The 21495-nt window shown below is 53.9% G+C and overlaps 1 protein-coding gene across 5 annotated transcripts in view; it reads left to right on the top strand.

Annotated features, from left to right (window-relative positions):
- Nucleotides 1-21495, top strand: part of Plch2 (phospholipase C eta 2) — a 78774-nt gene that overhangs the window by 55313 nt on the left and 1966 nt on the right. For 3 of the 5 annotated variants that reach the window (XR_004944286.1, XR_004944288.1, XR_004944287.1), the window contains 19 exons: nucleotides 1012-1255; nucleotides 1451-1580; nucleotides 4600-4770; nucleotides 6389-6482; nucleotides 6613-6816; nucleotides 7018-7138; nucleotides 7771-7942; nucleotides 8232-8339; nucleotides 9629-9787; nucleotides 13567-13665; nucleotides 13974-14056; nucleotides 15196-15293; nucleotides 15381-15563; nucleotides 15781-15888; nucleotides 16516-16640; nucleotides 16719-16803; nucleotides 16991-17137; nucleotides 17357-17436; nucleotides 19609-21197. Coding sequence is in view for 2 of the 5 variants with exons in the window: in XM_036179954.1 (XP_036035847.1) it covers nucleotides 1012-1255; nucleotides 1451-1580; nucleotides 4600-4770; nucleotides 6389-6482; nucleotides 6613-6816; nucleotides 7018-7138; nucleotides 7771-7942; nucleotides 8232-8339; nucleotides 9629-9787; nucleotides 13567-13665; nucleotides 13974-14056; nucleotides 15196-15293; nucleotides 15381-15563; nucleotides 15781-15888; nucleotides 16516-16640; nucleotides 16719-16803; nucleotides 16991-17137; nucleotides 17357-17436; nucleotides 19609-20410; nucleotides 21171-21181 (3224 nt within the window). In the remaining 3 variants the exon portion in view is untranslated. The remainder of the gene's footprint in view (nucleotides 1-1011; nucleotides 1256-1450; nucleotides 1581-4599; nucleotides 4771-6388; nucleotides 6483-6612; nucleotides 6817-7017; nucleotides 7139-7770; nucleotides 7943-8231; nucleotides 8340-9628; nucleotides 9788-13566; nucleotides 13666-13973; nucleotides 14057-15195; nucleotides 15294-15380; nucleotides 15564-15780; nucleotides 15889-16515; nucleotides 16641-16718; nucleotides 16804-16990; nucleotides 17138-17356; nucleotides 17437-19608; nucleotides 21198-21495) is intronic. The other 2 variants (XM_036179954.1, XM_036179955.1) reach the window with 2 other exon arrangements.

The raw sequence follows: 21495 nt of genomic DNA, 5'->3' as shown, positions 1-21495 counted from the left end.
AGGGAGCTGCTCCCAGCCCTGCTCCCCTGGAAGTAACTGGAAGAATAGCTTGAGGAACAGGAACTGGTTCAGGGACCTTCAATCTTCCCCACTCCTGGAGGTTCATTGGGTACTCGGGATGCAATGCAGAGGAATAGGGTGCTGGTTCCTGGACCAGGCTGGATACACTCATGCCAGGGAACTTGAGAAAGGACAGAGGCAGAATAGGGGATAGCTGGTGACCAGAAGAGGACACTGGCCACCTGTGGGCTACATATCTGTCTGTCCCAAGACATAGGGACAAATTCTAAAAGCATCACCTGAGCTCATCTACTGCAGGGATTGAACTGAGCAGAGGTTCCATGGAGCTGGGATACTGAGGCCAGCCAAAAGAGACCTAGTGGAACCTAAATGGGGCATGCTGATATACCTGCAACCTAGCACACCTGCGAGCTGCAGCTGGCTGCTACACCTGGCTTCTCACCTGCAATGCTGGACTTGTTACTGAAGCAGCTGCAGGATCTGGCCATGCCTGGTGCAGACGCTTTTCAGAATGGAGAGATGAGCTAGTGAGAGTCTGATGGGTGGAGTGAGTTGTTCCTGATGTCTCACTGTGCACCTCCAAAACACTCAGTCCTAGAATAGTCAGGTACCTGGACTGCCAGGTGAGGACAAATAGCCCCTCTCTTATTTTCTCTGGTGTGCGTGCATGCGCGTACGTGTGTGTGTGTGTGTGTGTGTGTGTGTGTGTGTGTGTGTGTGTGTGTGTCTTCTCACTAAAGGGGAAAGGAGGGGACTATGGTCAGCAGAACAGGATGAGGGGGGTCAGCCAAGCATATTGTACTTTTACTTCTTGAAGGGCAGAGGACCAGAGGGGCCTCTCTGAAGATGGGCTTAGTGAGGAGGTGTTGAATTAGGGTGTCGGTTGTTGAGAGCAAAGACGCAATCTGCTCAGCTCATGGTGCTCTGGGCCTAAAGGGTAGGGGGACACTAGGGTCACTGATGACCTTGTATCCTCCCACTTGCCTGCAGTCTCCATTGACTCCATCCAGGAGGTGAGTGAGGGACGGCAGTCTGAAATCTTCCAGCGCTACCCTGACAGCAGCTTCGACCCCAACTGCTGCTTCAGCATCTACCATGGCAGTCACCGTGAGTCACTGGACTTGGTCTCACCTAGTGGTGAAGAGGCACGTACCTGGGTCACCGGCCTTCGCTACCTCATGGCTGGCATCAGTGATGAGGACAGCCTAGCCCGTCGCCAGCGCACCAGGGACCAATATCCTTGGGCACCAGGGGTGGGGACAGATTCCAGGAGCAGACTCCATTGTCTACCTGGGTAGGGTTTCCCGAGGAAGGGAAGATGAGAAGGGGTGCTTGGGCTGGGGACTCCTGCTCCTTGCTGCCTAAGCTGGAGGGCAGAACAAGTGAGGCCAGGCCCATGGACTGTGTTGGCCCCTAACTCAGCCCCAAAGTGGCTGAAGCAGACGTTTGATGAGGCTGACAAGAATGGAGATGGCAGCCTGAGCATCGGTGAGGTTCTGCAGCTGCTCCATAAACTCAACGTGAACCTGCCCCGGCAGAGGGTGAAAGAGATGTTCAGGGTGAGTGCTGAGCGTGGTGGTCACTGGGGGACACCTTCTGGGGCTGCTGCAGGCTGCAGATGAGAAGATGGCAGTGGCCAGTCCAGCCTGAGCTATGGGAAGTCCCTACAGAGCAATGGGTGCCTCACAGGGTTGGCAGTCAGGGGCTTCAGGTGTCGCCTCTTGGCAACAGTGCCTGGTGCTGCTCTGCTGATGGTTGGCATAGGCTAGATCTAGGTAGTGTACTTAGATTAGGCACTCAAGTGCAGCCACACCCTATCTATTGGCCTCTTATGATCCCCAGCCTTAAAGACATACATAGTCCAGCAAAGACTGGCAAGCAGCAACTCTCAGTAGCCACCCCACTTTGCCTTGACCCCCAACCACCCTGATGTTAGGAGTTATGAAAATGCATCCTTCAGCCAAGCACAGCCTTTATTGTCTGTAATTAGTTCTGTCTTTTGGGAACCTCCATGGGAGAGAAACTCTTATGTTAGCAGGTCCTGCTTTGGGGCAGGAATGGGCTGAGCCAGCAAACACAGATAGATCTTTGGCCTTGTTTCCTTGCTGCAGCCTGGAAAGGGGTTTCTGTGAGCATGGATGCCAGACCTGTCCCTAACACACACACACACACACACACACACACACACATACACACACACACACACATACACACACACACCTCTCTTGGCCTGACAGCTCTACTATGTCTGGCCCTCAAAGGTTCCTGTGTGTGCACTCATGCTAGACAGGCAGTCATGCTCAGCTGCAGCAATGACAGCTACTAGCTGGGTCTCTGTGTGAATGATAGGCAGTGAGCAGGATACTCTCAGACTGCCCACTGAAGGCCCCTGTGGGGTCAGTCAGCTGAGCAGCGGGGCCTAACAGATGGCTTGCATCTGATGTGAGCACTTTCCATTCCCTATTGCCTGCACTGGGCTGTCCTTAACCCTTCCAGGATAGCTCTGGGTTCAGCATGCTTTTCTCAGGGTGAGGATGCACTAGGGACCAGACAGCAGGTGGAACAGGACTGGGGCTCAGAGTAGCCTGAGAGGAAAGAGGAGGGAAAACACCCTGGTAGATTGTATGTGATTGGAGGGTTTAAGCTCCAGGCCTTAGCTGGAGCTACTCTGTGTGGTAGAATTCAGGAATTTGTGCTTTCTAGCCCATTGTGAGAGGTCAGGCCTCTGGGTACTAATTAGTTCTTGGGGTCCCTCTGAGTGAGCTCAGGCCTACCTCCTTCATATTGCCTATGGGAAGCTCTAAACAGAGACAAAAGACCATGAGCTGAGAGGCTAACAGCTGGGGTGTGTAGGTGGAATGGAGTTCCAGGGTTAGGTCTGGAAAGGAAGTTGTGGGGTTGTTGTCCTGGAGACATGAGCCTTGCATCTTAGCTCACACAGTTCAGACCCCAATGGTCTTTATTTGTGGTGGTCAGCCAGCCACAGAGATTCTGAACCCTGAAAGCCTGATCTCCTTGCCCATGCAGGGTCCCATTAGGCCAAGCACTTCATGGTAGTTTTCCATAAGCACTTTGAGCCCCAGGATGGAAATGCTGCCTTCTACAATGCTCAGGTCACTCTGATAATCAGTATTATGGTGGTCTAGAACTGTTTAATTGGAGCAGAGACCTGTGAAGTGAATACAGTGGCTTTGACATCATTAAATCTAAGATAAGATTGGAATGTGGATCAGCACACTGGTCCTAAGGTTTAACAACCCAAGATTACCCTTGGGCTAACCAGGGCTCAGCTCAGCAGAGGGCTTGGCAAGAGGCTTTTGATAGCTTCTCTTCCCATGCTGCCAGGGCTCCACTTGGTTTAAACAGTCAGATACCCATTCTGGGTTCCTCCTGTCTTTCCTAGGGACCCTCTTCAGTCCATGGATGGCCAGGGGAAAAGAGCCAGTGGGTTAATATGAGTGCCCAAATGCACAGAGCCTCCATGAGGCCCTACAACTCTAGTGTGACAGATTTGGTGACATGCCACAGAGGACATATCTAGAACTTCTATAGAGGCCTGAGGAGTCAGCCAATGTCTACGGACAGCTGCTGACTGGCATCTGTATGCCTAGGTCTGGGAGAATAAAACACAGGATACAACCTAACTTTAGGGCCCATGGTCAGTGGAGGATGAGAACTGAGCCTTGGGTAAACTGTGGCCTGGGTCCTTGGCAGCTCTATGGTTGTTCTGAGCCATTCGGGCCACCCCAGTCTCATATCCAAGTACTGAGCACTGTCACTCAACAGTGAGCAGTGGTCCCTTGGGATAAACTCTCTACAGTAAGTGCCAATGCAGGTACTTCCAAGAAAGTGTGGGCTCACCCACTCCACCCAGCAGGTCCTTGCAGAACTAAAGCCCAGTCTTTAGAACTCAAGCAGTTTCTTCCTGGGTCACTCCTGAGACCCTTGGGGCCACTGTTAAGTCCACTTTAATCTCTGGTGTCCTTAGTTTCTAAATCTTCCCCTGGCCTGGGCCTAGGGTATGTACTGCCTTAAACTTTAGCATCCTAGGGAATGGCACCCTTGATAGAGGTGTCTGTAAAGGTTGGGAAGAGGTCATGCTTCCTTGGGTACCCCGTGGAATGGTTCTGGGGGGTTTCTTGTGAACCCTTTGTTTTCTGCAAAAGGAAGACAGTGACCAAGAACACTTCTCTCTACTATTGACACCTGAGCAAGGACACTGTTGGGCCCTCCAGGGCCCTGAGTGTTTCTTGTCAGAGGGCAGGTGGCCATCTGTAGCTGCAGGTACAGGCTCAGAGCCAGGGTGGAAGGAGCTCCTGTGGAAGGCTTCAGCTCACAAGGCAGGGTGCTGGTGTCTGTGGTGTGGGGTTTGATTATAGGTTGTCCTTGCAAGGCATGGCATAAAGGAGGGGTGGCTCCCATTGGTGCTTTCAAGGGCCACCATGTTTTCCTGATGGGAGGAGAGAAAAGGAGCCATTGGAGGGGTGCTGTGGGGCGTGGCAGAAGAAGGGAAGCTGGGCTTGAGACTGGGAGTGGAAAGGTGCAGTTTGGGTGGTGACCTGAGGTCGGGCATTACAGGAGGCGGACACAGATGATCATCAGGGAACACTAGGTTTTGAGGAATTCTGTGCCTTCTACAAGATGATGTCCACTCGCCGAGACCTCTATCTGCTCATGTTGACCTACAGCAACCATAAGGACCATTTGGATGCCTTTGACCTGCAGCGCTTTCTGGAGGTGGAGCAGAAGGTGAGGCCTCACTGAAGCTGCAGGGCCAGTGGGTGTGGCCTCAACTTCAGCCTTAGTTTCTGCTATTATGTGTTCAGAGCAGAGTAGGACTGGGCCCTTGATGCTGCCAGGTAAGTGAGGAAGCTTACAGTTTCCTCACAGATAGAGGGGGCTCTGGTCAGCTCCATTCCAGCATTGGGTCCCCACCCAAAGTCTCCAGACGGTCACACCTGCCCTTGGCAAAAATTTCATGCTGAGCATTTCGTAAGCTGGGATTCTATGGCCTGGCCTTTGTGAACCACTCTTCGCCACGCTTGTCTAGCCACACGTCCTGCCTGACTCCAGATGTGGCCTCTTGCAGTTACCTGTCCATTCAGCAAACACTTCAATACCCTAGGACTGTTTACCTTGACCCCAGGAAGTCAGTTCACTAATAGGCTCTGCCCTGCTGCCTGGACCATTCACCACTACGGCCTCAGAGCCCGCCCCTCCCACCTTAGAACAGGTCTGGGCATGGGTAAGGTACTGCCCACTCTGATGGCAGGGAGATGGGGGGCCAAGCCCTGTGGAGAGAGTGCTCCCATGGGAAGTAGGGTAGCATGTGGCTCCCCCTGGGGGCACTTGAGGACAGCCTCTTGGACCTACCTGCCAGGGTCTTCCTGGATCTTGTCCCAGGAGGAGGTCATGCCTTGGGAACCTAGTTACTGGCTGGGACTTGCTCAAGGCCCTCAGTTTTGCCCAGTCGCATGCTCAGAGTCCCCCTACAGTGACTGGCCATGCACCACCACGCCCCAGGCTTGGGATTTGAGGTTCAGTTGCTAGTTCTGCCCAGGACTACCTGTTCCCACCACCACAGCCTGCGGGGTTATTGGTAGGCCTGCTTCCTCCACAAGGCTGCCCCAAACCCAAGCGTCTTGGTTTGTATTTTGTAGCTGTGATAAAATACCCTGACAAAAGTAACTTAGCGGAGAGAGGGTTTCTTTGGCTCACAATTCTAAGTTATAGTCCACAGTGGCAGGGAAGTCAGAGAGTCAGCAGTTTGAGCAAATGGGGTCACACTGCATCCGCAGTGAAGAGCAGAGAGCAATGAGTGCATGTATGTTAGCACTGAGCTTGCATCCTCTATCTTACACAGTCCAGGATTCCTTTCCCAGGGAAAAGGTCCTATCCACAATTAAGATGGGTCTGCCCACGTCAATTCACATAATCAAGACAGTCCCCCACAGCTGTGCCCACAGGCCAGCCTGATCCAGACAAGAAGTCCCAGTGACTCTACTTTTTGCAAAATTGACAGTTAAGATTCACCATTATGCTACACTACCCTTGGGGTGGCCCTGGCCTTCAGGCTTCCCCACCTTAATGTCATGGTTGAATCCCCCCTTATGGCAGCCATATTTTCCCCCTCAATCAGAGAAAGTAACTCACAATCCATGTGACTCATAGTCGGCTGGCAGCTGAGTTCCAGGCAGTGTGGCACAGGAGGTGGTCAGTGCCTCCAGCCCTCCAGCCACCCTTGCTGTGGTCAGCCTTCATGTGGTGATAGAGACAAGGGCAGGAAATGGTGATGGTGGTGGGAGGAAGGGGAAGCTGCCTGAAGGTGAATAAACTACCCCAGGCTCATGCCTCTGCTCTGGCCTAGATGAATGGTGTGACCCTGGAGAGCTGTCAGAATATCATCGAGCAATTTGAGCCTTGCCCAGAAAATAAGAGCAAGGGGGTGCTGGGCATTGATGGTGAGTGGGTGCTCTCCTCAGTTCAGTTGTTCTGGGGGATGATGGGAAACTAATGGGACAGCTTCATGCCTGGACAAGGGACTCTACCATGTTGAACTGCACTGTGCCACACTCTCATGCTATATTGCAGGCTTTACTAACTACACGAGGAGCCCCGCTGGTGACATCTTCAACCCTGAGCACCATGGAGTGCACCAAGACATGACTCGGCCACTGAGCCACTACTTCATCACCTCATCCCACAACACCTACCTCGTGGGTGACCAGCTCATGTCCCAGTCTCGGGTAGATATGTATGCCTGGGTCCTGCAGGCCGGCTGCCGCTGTGTGGAGGGTAAGCACTCCTAGACTCGGCCCCTCCAGCACAGAGGACCAGTCTTGGCTGCAGATGGCACCTCCTTCAGGAAATGGGCTGGGCTTGAGGAACCATGGGGGCCTCTGACAGGGTCCCCCTGTGGTTGGAGTCCAGGGACTCAGCCTCCCTAGGTTTACACAGCTAAGCCTTTTGGGCTAACCAGGGTCTGCTTGCCCACAGTGGACTGCTGGGACGGGCCTGATGGGGAGCCAATTGTGCACCATGGCTACACTCTGACCTCCAAGATCCTTTTCAAAGATGTCATTGAAACCATCAACAAATACGCCTTCATCAAGAATGAGTGAGTGGCCTGGTCTCCTGGGGGCTGGCTCCTGTGGCAGGCAGGGGAAGGGTATCCAAGGTTTGGGTTTCTCTCCTTCCCTTGTGTTTCCCAGTGGACAATGACTATAATATCCAACTGGCAGTGTTTGTTTAGAGATCATTCTTAGAGGAGAGTGGCAGGGGAGGGAGGAAAGGTTACGGTATGTGTAAGCAGATAGCAACTGTCTTGCTTGATGGTGCATGCCAGGCTTAGGCCACTGTCAGAACTCCAGGGCCTCCACTGTCTAGCTCAATGAGATAATGTTTATTCATTATTCTATATTATCTAGTACATGCCATATTCAAACCATGACTTTTTCAGACACTATCTTTTTTACTTTCCTGGAGTTTTTTATTGCTTTTTTTTTTTTTTTCTCTCATGCTTTCTTTACTTGTCCCTAAAAATTCTCAGTTTCTTTCCTATCCATTTATTTACTTTTCAGAGTTATTGGTGGGTCACCTCTTAGAACAGATGGCAGATCTTTTACCCAATTACTTAACTACCTATATCATCATTCAAAGGTATAGGTGGCCTGTATACCTACAGATTTGGGGCTTAGTCATGCTCTAGGATTCTGGCATCTTCCCACCCCTCTTGTCTTGGTACCATAGGTACCCAGTGATCCTGTCCATTGAGAACCACTGTAGTGTCATTCAGCAGAAGAAGATGGCCCAATATCTGACCGACATCCTTGGGGACAAGTTGGACCTATCCTCAGTGAGCAGCGAGGATGCCACCATGCTTCCTTCTCCACAGATGCTCAAGGGCAAGATCCTGGTGAAGGTGACTTTTCGGGGACTGTCACTGTTATGGCTCTGGCCTGGGGCCAAGCTGGGGAATTAGAGTGTCTATATACAGATTTGGGGGTGGGCACTCACCCTTGGGATGACCATATCATCTTGAGCCACCTCCCTTGCATGCTGCAACACAAGTGCAACCCACTTCATGTCCTGAGATTCCAAGAAGGAGCTTGGAAAAGCCCCCTCCCCATCGCAGCTGCTCCTAGTGGGTACCAGCCGCTGGATCCCTGTACTCCCTCCAGAGCTCCTCCTCCTACCTGCCTTGTCCCCAGGGGAAGAAGCTTCCGGCCAATATCAGCGAGGATGCAGAGGAAGGCGAAGTGTCTGATGAGGACAGCGCCGACGAGATGGATGATGACTACAAGTTCCTCAATGAGGATGTAAGTGGGAGCCAGAGGCTCTGGTGGAGTCCTAGGGCGGGGAGCCGCGGTCCCAAGAGCAGCCTCTTGTCCTGGCTGCCAGCATGAGTTAGGAAGAGTGACAGCTGGGAGGGATGGGCGTGAGGTTAAATGCTGGTGTGGTGAGCAAAGCTGCCTAGCTTCTGAGGTTGTGCTGTGCTGGGGTCTATGCTGTTCTTCTGCCTGCTTGGCCCTCTGTATAAGAGACACGAACCACATGTCTAACCAACAGGCCAGCCACACATCTACTGTTGCCTCATTTTGGTTTCCATTGCTAGAAGTGACTCTTGGATTTTGTCTATGATGCTGACCTAGTCCTCTTGGCCCTCCAGTGAGTAGAGGCAGTACTGAGCAGGGGTAGGGGTGCACTTTGGATTCCATGTGCTTTAACTCAGAGCACCTCAGCTGACTGGCCAGTCCAAGCTGGACTCTGAGTAGTCACACCTAACCACCCCATGCCCAGCAGCAGTACCAGCTCCAAGGCCAGCTCCAGCATTGAGATTTCCTGTAGGCAGGTCCCTCTAGTGGTCATCGCCATGGAGCCTCTTGTATCTTCACTGCAGCTGGTCTGGCCTGGGGCTGAAGGTCAGGGAGCTGAGTGGAGGCAGGCCTGTAACTGACATCTCTCCTGGGCACTGCTCATCCACTGCTTTCAGTTGCTCTGAAGCAGCGAAGACTTTACTTCCCCCTGAGGAGTCATCAGATGGGAAAATAATTGTGCAGGAGGCCTCTGGGCCAGAGCTGGCTAATTGTTTTAGAAAGCCCTGAGACAGCAGATTCTTCCAATCTGGGGTGTGCCTGCATATGTCTCTGGTTGGCCCGGGATGGTGACAGAACTTAATGACTGTGACACTCCCCATCCTGAGCACCCTGGGAATCCTGATGTCCCCGATTGAGGTCTTCCCTCGAGCACTCCAAGTACATAAGTGTCTCACTGGGCTTATCTTGTCAGAGAGGGCATCCAGCCAGGGTTAGAGGCTTCTCCAAAGTCTGCCCTGTCCTTGCTGTCTGCTCAACATGTAGACATGTACGGTGTCTAGTGTGTGGGTCTCAGAACCTATGTTATCTTCAGAGTGTCCCATCCTCCTCCCCTGGGGCTCCCCAGGCAGACCCATGCTACTCTAGGGATCATGTGTCCGGGTTTTAGTGCTGTCCATATCTGCCTCTGCACTGAGAATCAAAGGGTATGTACAGGGACTATGATGGCTGCCCCCTCTGCTGCTCACTGGCATGGGGACAGATACCAATGGGCTGACTTCTGGCTGTGGCAGGCCTCCACCAATAGGAAGCGTGTGGAAAATATTGCTAAGAAGAAGCTGGATTCTCTAATCAAGGAGTCAAAGATCCGTGACTGTGAAGACCCCAATGACTTCACTGTTTCCACACTGTCCCCATCTGGAAAGCTTGGGCATAAAGCAGAGGCCAAGAAGGTGAGATCTGTGTTGTTGACACATACTCCTCCAACAGCTAGTCTGTGGGCTGGGTGAGGGCCCAAGAATATGTGGTAGTAGATGTATATACATATACAGGTACTAGTATGCAGAGGTATATCTATAAAGCTATCCATATATGTATATACCTGTGAGTACACTTACACCTGTGCTCATGCCGATACATATCTATACCTGCATCTAAACACATGTATGTACAATGCTTGCACATGCACATACATACCTGCATGCATACCCGTATACACATATACTTCTGCACACATACCTGCATGCATACATGTACATATGCATGCTTGTGTGCTCATACCATACAACACTCATACATGTGCACATACCTGCACACACATATCTATCACACACACATTTATCTGCACATGTCTTTACAATACTCACACATATTCACATACCTGCATACACTCCTGTGGACACTCATGTATACTAGCACAGTATTTGTATGTGGGCAAATAGTGCCTTGGGGACCTATGGCTTCTCTTGGAGGGGCTTTGAGCATTGCCTACCTTGGTGAGGGTTTCATGGGTGATGGAGGGTGGACATCAGGATTTCAGGGCCCTGCCAGTCCTAGGAGCTTCCTACTATCTGAAGCAGCTCACAGATATGTGGGGAATACAGAGAGAATGGCCCTCAGAGACTTTCCTGGCAGATGTGATGGGGTGGAGGCAGGTGCCAGACAGGCTGGGCCAGACTGAGCAGTCAGTCTGTGCCTCTGGTGGGGAGCAGCAAGCCAGGCTTGAAGGACAACTACACTAGGTAAGTGGTCTGAGTGAAAGAGCCATACAGCAGCTGGCTGTGGTGGCTGCTGTGGCAGTTGGGCAGCTGGCCTTACAGCTGAGCAGGGCATCTGCAGGGTGAGATGGCTAGAGCAGCTCCCATTGCCTGGGAGCCTTCCCCTTCCTCTGGCACTGGCTCACTTTTTGCTGTTTCCAGGGCTCTTGGAAGGGTTGGCAGGGGGCCTCTCCCAGATGAACAGGGTCCTCTCCTGCTGTATTTTTAGAGGTGTGTTTGTTTCCACCCACGACACTGGAGGGCTCGGCATAGCTGATATGATAGCTCTGTGCAGGTGGCTCACACAGGTCTTATGCACACAGCCTTCTTTTTATTTTTAGCTCCCAGACATTTGGGCAAGAGAGTGTAGCCTACCTGATGTTTTGCCCAGCCTCTATTAGCAGAGGCTGAGTGGAGGTGTGGCCCTGTAACTGCTCCAATCCTGGTGAGGGTTAACAGGATCTCTGCTTTTCTTGGCCAACAAAAGGACACCTGGGGGCAGTAGCACGCTTGGCCCCTGCTATCTCATGTGTGAATAACTGCTCAGAGAAAGCTTCTTGGAGGACGAGAGGAAGAGGAGGGAGAGGAGGAGGAGGGGAAAAAGAGGAGGAGGGGAAAAAGAGGGGGAGGGAAGAGATGGGGAGGAAAAAGAGGAGGAGGACCTCCTTTATTGAGATACCCATGTTGGAGGAGAAGCTTGGACCCCCAGCCTGACAGTATCACCAGGTGGTCTGTGACACACATTGTAGGAGACAAACAGAAAGGGTACACATCATGAAGTTTGCTGAGCTAGGGGCTGAAGAACTGTAGCAAAGGGCACTGACAGCCAGGGAGCTTCTTGGCATGTAGTCCAGATGAGGGATGAGTATCTGCATTCCTACCATGAGTCACCTGCCCCCCAACCCCACCCCACCCCCTGGCTAGGTGTCATTCTCTCTGCATGTGAACCTTGAGGACATGAGGCCCAGCTCAGGGGTTCTTGTGAGACAGCAGTAGGATTTGAGAGTAGCCTGTGAATGCAAGGGGAGACAGAAGAAACTCCCTACCAGCAGTTAAGCATAGCTCCAGAGGCTGCAGAACAGTGCCATTGGGACCCTGTCCCACAAGTTGGCCCCAGAAAAGGATCTTTTCTGCTGAGGATGGAGGCTTAACTGCTGGCCTTATTTGTGGAGAGGACCCCCCCACACACACACACCAATGCTGCCTATACTACTTTGCCCCAAACTTACCCATGATCAGCTGTTCACAGCCCCTGAGGGTGGCCAGGTCAAGCTACATGTGCATGGTACTTCTGGGCTGATGATGGATTTTTAACCTTGTCATGTGAACTGTGGCTGGTGAGCACACACCTTTATGGTCAGTGTGTACTTCTCCTAATTTGTGTGCATAGTTTAGTCATTCAAGGCATGGTGATGGCAATAGTTTGAATAGTACTTAGAGAACTTAGAAACATGTCAGCCTCGTGTGGTTCTCAACACATAAGTGGCAGCTTCAAGGTATTCTCCCACCACACGTTCTCAATTTCAGAGGAAAACAGACTATCATTTTTGGGGCTCATAGGCTAATGAAAGGATGTGCAGGGCACAGATACACCTGGTACCTCAGATACTGGAAATCTGCCTCTGTCTCTGGACCTTGGAAGTCTGAGGACTGGAAGGGCCTGGCCAACATGGCCACAGGGCCACTCTGGGCATCAGGAAGGGCAGCCACATCTGGTTCTGACACTCCAAGGGGGTAGAGCAGGAATTCAATGTAAAGGCAGTTGGCAGGAGCTTCCGACTATCATCATGTCAATAAGATCAGCAACAGGGGATGCTTGATGATGTCAAGGCAGAGTAGCTTAGGCAGGAGAGATCATGGGAAAATACCAGCTGTTCTCTGAGACAGTGGCAGAGAACTAAGAGTTTTCTGTGGTCAGGGACCAGAGTAGGCTCTTTACAGTGTGAATAAGTGTCCATGGTATATGCAGGGGTGTGTACATATGTGCATGATATATACAGGAGTCCACAGTGTGTGCAGGGGACCAAGGTATGTGCAGGGGCCCATGCTGCGTTCAGGTGTCCATGGTATGTGGAGGTGTCTATAGTATATGAAGAAGTGTCCATATGCATGTATAGGAGTGTCCTTGAGCTACTGTGCAGGGCTGTCCATGGTGTGTACAGTAACATCTATGCTATGTGTAGATATGACCTGTGGATGTATGGGATACACAGCATGGTGTATGGACAGTTCTCCACACTGTAGTACATGCTGCATGTCTCTCTTACTGATACCCTTCTCTAGCAGGGATTCCCAGCTGCAGGTACATGGCTCTAGTGTGTCTGACAGAGACCATCCTCCACCTAGGCCAGGGAACAAAATCAGATGGGGTACCCCGACTAGAACTCTTCTGAGTTTCCAGGTACCCATGCAAGAGTTGTGGGGAGTGAGTGTTGATAGCTATGGTGGCCTTGAAGAAGCAAGTGTATAAGTAAGTTGCTCAATGGTTCTGATGTGAACAAGCTTCCAAGATGGGGTCCTAGGCCCCAAGGCCAGGACCTTGGAGGACCACTGGGGTGTGCCTACCCTGTGCCCAGTGGGTAGGTAGTCTTACCCTGTACTTCCCAGCCTCACTTAGCTGGATCTGGGATTATTCACCTAATTTGTGCAGAAATAGGCTGGGGCGTCAGGGCTTCAGGGATTTTCAAAAAAGGATTATGTAAGCAGACTCAGCGAAAGAATATTCCAGATGCAAGCTGCACTTATTATGCAGTCTTTATCCATGATTAAAAAAATTTGGAACTGGTACTTGAGTTTAAAACCACACATCTTCAGGCATCTTCCTGGTAGCTGTGCTTGGTTCCCCCAAATCAGTGCCTTGCTCCTAGACCTGGTCAATTCGACTTCCTCCAGAAAAGCCCTCTGGGGCCACCAGGAAGCTGTCCTGCCCTCCTTGGCTGGTCAGAGATTGAGTTCAACTTCTGTCTGCCTCTCAGGGTCAGAGCAAGGTGGAGGAGGATGTGGAGTCCGGGGAGGACACCGGGGCAAGCAGGCGGAACAGCCGTCTCCTCATGAGCAGCTTCTCCAAGCGCAAGGTGAACAGAGGTCCTGGGCAAGGAGGTCCTATCTGGTGCTACTTTCATCCCTGTACCATTTGCTAGCTGTGATTGGTTCAGGGTCCCAAGGTCAGGAGCTCTGGCTACTGCTCTCCCTTGACCCACGCTGGCCAGTGTCTGATATTCAGATATCCCCAGGGCCAGGAGCCTGCAGATATCTCTGTGGGCGCAATTGGGTAGGAACTCGGGAACCTGGGCAGATAGCCTCTGGCTTGCACGTCCTGTCCTTTTTCATGTCCTGGCTTGACCCATGGCTTCTCAAGTCACAATTCTACCTCCCTGCACAGAAAAAAGGCAGCAAGATAAAGAAGGTGGCCAGTGTGGAAGAGGGGGATGAGAACCTGGACTCCCCAGGAAGCCAGAGCCGAGGGTCAGTGCCCTGCCCCAGTGTGTGCGTGTGCGTGTGCGTGTGCGTGTGCGTGTGTGTGTTTCTTGCCCAGTTCCAGGGAGCTATCTCTGAGTGCTGGGCAGAAATGGGGGGGGCTGGTATGGGATTCCATGCCCTACTGTCCTTCTGAACACTGAAGCAAGCAATGAGAAAGTGAAGCTGTTGTCCAGGCATCTGCAGAAAGGGCTGCACAGCACAGGGCCAGCCTAGCGGTGCTCAGGTGCTAGGGCCTGTTGGGGATCCTAAGGTTCCCTCAGAGTCTCCTGGGCATAGACACTGCCTGACCCGCCAGACCTCAGTTTCTACCTCCTCTTTCCAAGGCCCCCAACTGGATGTCCCCCCAGGGGCCATGCCTGCTTATCTCTGTGCCTCCTGTCTGCTTGTGTCTACTTGCTCTCCTCAGCACCTTAGAGGGTTCACTGGGGTCTCATACCCACTAGTCTAGCTTGGAGCTCATCTTCCTCACAGTGGGCTCCCCTCCTGTCCAGCCTCTCCCCTTCTACTTCCCAGGCCTTGTTCAAGTCTATCTCATCTTTCTGTGTCACAATCAGCCTGTCCCCCCCTTTCTGTGTCTGCACGCCCAGCTCTGCCACTGCACACTGCTAAGTCACTGGCCTATCTCTTCTCCATGACTAATTCCCTCCTGCCCAGAACCCTTCAGAAGCTCATATTTCTCAGAACACCCCTGGGCTGGGCAGGTGTCCCCAGCCCTGATCTTGTACATGCTCAGGGGCACCCGGGATCTTTGTCCCAAAGATCCCCTAAAGGCTTTATAGCCGCCCATATCCAACAGACGTTTCCATTAGCCTCATCACTGACAGGGGTAACTCCTGTCCCTACCTACTGTGAGACTGCCTTGAATACTAGGGTGGTAGGTACATAGAACAGAGAAGACTGAGCTACCAGGACACTGGAAGGTTAGAGTGGGGGTACTTGCCTGCTGAGGTACAATGAACCTTAACTATTGTTTACAAGTCCCAGGTTGCCTGGGAATGTGATTTGGGGAGCAGATGGACCTGTACAGGCCCTGGAGCCTGAATCGAAGAACAGAAAGGCTGGCTGGGACTGAATGGGAGGGACGTAGCCACAGGGTCCTGAGTAGCCCTGCCACACCCTTGTAGGACTGCCCGGCAAAAGAAGACCATGAAGCTGTCACGAGCCCTCTCGGACCTAGTGAAATATACCAAGTCTGTGGGCACCCATGACGTGGAAATGGAGGGTGAGGGCCACGTGGAGGGTGGGGCCAGGCAGGTCAACTGTGGGGTACAGGCTGTGTGTGCTCATGGCTGACTGGTCTGTGCTCCAGTGGCATCTAGCTGGCAGGTATCGTCCTTCAGTGAGACCAAGGCCCACCAGATACTGCAGCAGAAGCCTGCCCAGTACCTGCGCTTCAACCAGCACCAGCTCTCACGCATATACCCCTCCTCCTACCGTGTTGACTCCAGCAATTACAATCCGCAACCCTTCTGGAATGCTGGCTGCCAGATGGGTGCGTGCAGGCATGTGGTACAGGGTGGGATGGTGAGGAGGGCCATCTCTGAAGGTATTTGGCAACCAGGGTGGGGCCTTTCAGACCCTAGGGTGGCATGAGAAACACTGTCTGTCCCTGCACTGCTGGCACGTTATGCTGGGCTTCCAGCCCCAGAACTCGTGCAGAAGAGTGTGTGGACATTACTGACCTGCATGGGCATCTGTCTTCCCTCCAGTTGCCCTGAACTACCAGTCAGAGGGGCGGATGCTGCAGCTGAACAGGGCCAAGTTCAGTGCCAACGGTGGCTGTGGCTACGTGCTCAAACCCCAGTGCATGTGCCAGGGTGAGGGGCTCAGGCTGTGGTGGGCTCCTGTGAGACTACCCTGAATACTGGAGTGGTGGGTACACAGAGCAGAGGGGAGGGTCAGTCTGAGACTGAACTACCAGGACACTGGGAGGTTAGAGTGGATAACTACCTTCCGGGGGTGCAATGACCACTAACTATGCCAGGGGCCTGAGGGTGGGGATTTAGGGAAACTCTCTGCTGGGCCCTGGGCTCTAGGCTGCATGAGATTCAGGGGCAGGACTTGTCTGGGGCCCTGGTGTGCTCTAGGAGCTGTAGGCTCAGGTGCTGGACCTCAGTCCCTGATGGGCATGTCCAGGAGCCATCCATGGTACTCTCCCAGTGTGCTGTAGAGTCTTCTGTATGCACACTGTCTTCTCGTTATGCCTCACTTGGTTGCACTGAGCTGTGTTTCACTGCATGGTGCACCCCTGACACTAGCAGCCTGAGCAAGTCCCCACCTACCCTGTGACCAGGGTCACCTGCCCTCACTATGATGCAGCAATCTCATTCCAGACCAAAGCTTTCTGACTGTTCCGTGGAGCTGTTTTATACCAGAGCCCTACAGATCAATAGGTGGGGATGTGCTGTAAGCTGTGCATTTGGCTCACACCTGTGTCCTCTCAGGTGTCTTCAACCCCCACTCTGAGGACCCCCTGCCCGGGCAGCTCAAGAAGCAGCTGGCCCTGAGGATCATCAGTGGCCAGCAGCTACCCAAGCCACGGGACTCAGTGCTGGGTGACCGTGGGGAGGTAGGAGCAAGTCCATATAGGCAAGGTGGGTGGTAGGAGGGCCCAGGGCCCTGGTGCCACCCCTCACACTGTCCCCAGATCATCGACCCCTTCGTGGAGGTGGAGGTCATCGGGCTCCCTGTGGACTGCAGCAAGGAGCAGACACGAGTGGTGGACGACAATGGTGAGGGCCCCGGTCAAAGTGGGTGAGGGTACCAGATGCCAGTGTGTGCCCAAGGCTGCCATAGACCCCAGAGGAAGTGGCCAGGGCCACCTGCTGGGTGCTCAATGTCCTGTCCACTCCGGAGCCCTTAGGTGCCAGTCATTGGTTCCAGCTTCTGGCCTGCTGATTCTGTCCCCACTCTCTCCAGGATTCAACCCCATGTGGGGGGAGACTCTGGTGTTCACTGTGCACATGCCTGAGATTGCACTTGTGCGCTTCCTCGTCTGGGACCATGACCCCATTGGACGTGACTTCATTGGCCAGAGGACACTGGCCTTCAGCAGCATGATGCCAGGTAGGGAAGAGGCCCAGGCTGGGGGAGGTTCAGCACTTGCCAGCATTCCCCATGGTGTTCCTAACTAGCTGAGAGCACAGAAATGGCACTTGGCCACTACCTCTTGTGAGTCGGAGGCTCTCTGGTCCTACCCAAGTCCTAAAGACCTTTGAGGAAAGTATGAGTTGGCAGGGTAAGAAGAGGTGGGAACTCTGATGACTGGTGACCCTATTGCTCCAGGCTATCGTCATGTGTACCTAGAAGGGATGGAAGAAGCCTCTATCTTTGTACATGTGGCTGTCAGTGACATTAGTGGTAAGGTGAGTATTGCCTCCCAGGCCTCCTGTAGCCACAGGAAGAATAGTACCAGCCCCTTGCTCCTGCCCAGTCCCCTTCTGGGGCTAGGGCCTGGCACTCACTTCTCTGGGCCTCTTCCTCAATCTTTGATGTGGGCTATTGGGAGATGCCGACCCTGGAGCCTACCAGTGCTGCCTCCATATCCCAAGGGGGTTTGGGGCAATCCAAGTGTGCCAAATGTCCCTGTCCTGGGATGGAATTCCCTGGTGTCCACCTCCCTGCCCTCCATCTGTTGTCAATGTTTTCCTTCATGGCCTCCTATGCCCTGTATATCTGGGAGCACTGATTGCTTGGCTTCTCAGCAGGGACAGAGCATGGTGACCTATCCCGGGGCTCCCCTTGTCCTGAGTGTCCCATCCTTCTGTTTCCTATTTCCTAAAAGGGATCTACTTTCATTTGCCCACTACCTGGTCCCTGGGCCCCCACCCCATGTGCCCTGCCCCAGGCCAGTACAAGAAGTCCAGGTGTCTGGGTTCTAAGTGGGGTCTGATGCACCCTTAGGGTACAATTTGGTGCAACCAACCCTGTAGGGCCTGTAACCACACAGTGAGTGGGTCCTGCTGGGTCCAGCACTGACTGTCTTGTAGCACCATGGGCCTAGAGGCACTGCAGGTGTCCTGTTCTAGGATACCATCTATCTGTCCTGTGTCTGCCTGCCTTTGAGGGCCAAGGGCTGGGTAGGCCCTGCTCTGGCCACTATGGCCACCTCACCTGCCTTCATTCTGTCTCTTTGGTCTTGCAGTGGGCTTCTCTATGTCCCAAGTCTACTTTTAGAAGCTCAGCCTTGTTAGGAGTCTCAAAGGTACCCGGCGCTGCGGGACGGTGTAGCCCGCCGCCCCACCTGCATGCCAGGCCGCGCCCATTAGCATCTGTGATTCTTGGTAGCATTTTGGAGACTTGTCAGCTCATGTGACATGGATCATGACACAGTTCTGGGGTTCCTGGGGCCATCCTCAGCCAGGGAGTGGCATTTACGAGGCAGATCCAGGATTCAGCCAGGGCCAAGGGCCTGCCCTAATACCCTGTCCTCATCCTACCCACCCTCTGCCCTTCCTCTCCCCTCCCATTCCCTAACGGCAGCTCTCTCTGCACAGCCTTGCAGCTCCTTTCCTAACCTACCCCCTCTGTCTGCCTATGATGTCATTTCTCAGCCTGTCTAGCTCTCTCCTCAGTCTATGCCAGGGTTTTAGTTGGGGTGGGGGGTTACGCAGCAGGTGCACCAGCTTGAATCCTGGATCTCCTTCTAAATGGCTTTCCAACCATGTTGACCAAATTGCACTGGATTTGGGATCTTGAATCAGGAAGCTGATTCAAGTGCTGACCATTTTATTGCCTCTGCAGAAAGGCCCCTGGGCGCCAGGCCCTGGGCTGCTCCAACGCACGAGCACGGCCCATCTTGGGGGAATGGTGGGTGTTGTTGGTGGGATGTGTATGGCATGTGAGGACCCCTATGGCCTCTGCCCTCTTAAGAGGTAGCTGCATATCCTCTACAGCAGTTACCTATGCAGAGGGGAATGCAGGTTGGGACTGGGCAGAAGTTGACTATGGCTGGCACTGGTCAAATGCTGAGCCAGCTGAGGGCCTCAGGAACTCATGGGGCCAGAGTGCAAGCCAGCCTGGAGGAGTCTTCCTGGGGGAGTTCAAGAAGGCTTCCTAGGAAGGCAGCCCTCTAGGAGGCAGGAGAACCTGGGAAGTAGAGAGGCAGAAGGGAGGCAGAGCCCAAGGGAGAGCAGGCCTTCCAGGCTGCTGCCACCAGGTCAGGGTGAGCGTGACCCACAGCGACAACAGACCCCAGTTTTTCTTTCTCCACAAAGCTGGGGCTGCAGTCCTCAATTCCTCAAGGCTGAAACAAGTGGGTGGCCAGGGTATAGGGATTTAGGTCTGCTCTTGAGGTAACATGGGGACAGTTCTCTAGCTTCCCTCTCAAGTTTGGGAAGGACACATTTGAAGTCTGAAAGGTGACATCCTGTCAAGAGTTGCCAGGAAACCTTGTTCCCTGTATGTGGCATTCCAGCTTGCTATTCTGGCAGTCCATGGCACCCACAGGCTCAGAGTCTCTGGAGAGCCAGTTCTCCACAGCAGCCATACCTGGGCCAGGGGCCAGGCACCGGCTATGTGGGCTCCTTTTCTTGCAGGTCAAGCAGACTCTGGGTCTAAAAGGTCTGTTCCTCCGCGGCCCAAAGCCAGGCTCACTGGACAGTCATGCTGCTGGGCAGCCCCTGCCCCGGCCCTCCGTTAGCCAGAGGCTCCTGCGGCGCACAGCCAGTGCCCCAACCAAGAGCCAGAAGCCAAGTCGCAAGGGCTTCCCAGAGCTGGCCCAGGGCACACAGGACGGAGGCTCTGAGGGGGCAGCTGATGACGTGGCACCCCCTAGCCCCAACCCAGCTCTGGAGGCCCCTACTCAAGAGAAGTCAGGCAGCAGCAATCCCCGAGGTAAGGCACTGGCGGGAGAAGAAACAGAAGAGAGAACCCCGGCACAGGTGCGGTCCCCGCATGTCCCTGAAGGCCCTGGACCTGCAGGGATGGCAGCCACATGCATGAAGTGTGTGGTGGGCTCCTGCACCGGTATGGACGTTGAGGGCCTGCAAAGGGAGCAGCCACCCAGCCCGGGGACTGCGGGCAGCCACATGGCCATCAGCCAGCAGCCCCGGGCCCGGGTAGATTCACTGGCGGGCCCTCGCTGCAGCCTGAGCCCTCGAGCCACCCCAGGGAGAAGCAGAGAAGCTCCCAAGGGTCCTAGGGCTCGGCGGCAGGGTCCAGGCAGCGGCTCTGTGTCCTCGAACTCCAGCAGCCCAGGCAGCCCAGGCAGCCCCAAGGTGGCCCCCTGCCAGCCAGAGGGTGCTCACAGGCAGCAGGGGGCACTGCAGGGAGAGATGAACGCCTTGTTCATTCAAAAGCTGGAGGAGATCAGGAGTCACTCCCCCATGTTCTCCACGGGTAAGGCCTGCCGTTCATCCGCATCCCATGCTCTACACACCTGGCATGCCTAGGCAGTCCATGCCCGCTGTGCTCTTGTGGCTGCGCTTCATTTGCTTCATCAGCTTAACCTGTGGCCTGTCCTCCTCAGACCCCTCCCCTCTGCCCAAACAGCCCTGCACTTTGAAGGGATGGGGAAGAGGAGAGTTTGAGTCACCATGGCATTTCTGAGGGCTGCTTGCTGAGGAACCCAAGAATGTCCAGCCAGCCCTCAGTGGGGGCTTCCTTGGTGCCTTGCTGGCTGCCCCAATGACCTTCCGAGGTCTGAAAAGGATCCAGCTCTTAGCCCTCCCTCCCTCCAGGGCCAGATCCCAGATTCCTCTGCCTTGCAGTCCCTTCAGGAAAGTCTGTCAGTTGGTGGTGACACCAAAGGGTATCCCTTGGAGTCTCCTCAGAGACCAGGGTAGAAGGTGCTTAGGACTGGGGGGTCAGGGCCTCAGTGCTGAGAGGAGAAGCTCCCAGGGTCCTGCATTGCCCAGATGGCGCTTAGCCTGTCTGACCACCCATCTTGGCTGGCAGTTCCTGACCTACACCTTGTCAGCAGAAGTATGAGGGAACTGGACTGAGCTGGTCACCTGAGCCCCAGCCTGGGTGGGAGGGAGTCTGCCTGCTTCCATTGCACTCCTCCTGCCCAGCCTCACTGTCCATCTGTCTCTCTGCCAGCCCACCCCACACTGACCATGTTCTCCTTTCTGTCCCTGTTCCCATGCTGCTTCCATAGTTAGGGATTGAGACCTGCGAGTGCCAGGTAACAGGCCCGAGCCCTGTGTGTCTCCATGCTGCCCCAGTCCAAGGAGAGTCAGGCCTGGCCTGCCTGTTGCCCTGTGGACCCTGTGTGGGGCCCAGGCACCACTCCTCCAACGTTAGCAGGGTGGGGGTACTCTGAATGCCACACTGCATTGTATAAATGGAGACACCAGCTGCTGGGATATCCTGGGATCCTGGGATGGGCTGGCCCTTAGCCTTGGCTCAGGGGTCAGGAATCAGCAAGCACTCATTGATGAGATTCATATATTCTCATTCTCTCTCTCTCTCTCTCCCTCCCT

This window comes from Onychomys torridus, chromosome 2, assembly GCF_903995425.1.
Source record: "Onychomys torridus chromosome 2, mOncTor1.1, whole genome shotgun sequence".
Taxonomy (NCBI): domain Eukaryota; kingdom Metazoa; phylum Chordata; class Mammalia; order Rodentia; family Cricetidae; genus Onychomys; species Onychomys torridus.
Note: the sequence above shows the minus strand (reverse complement) of the source record. Positions and strands in the feature narration are given on the sequence as shown.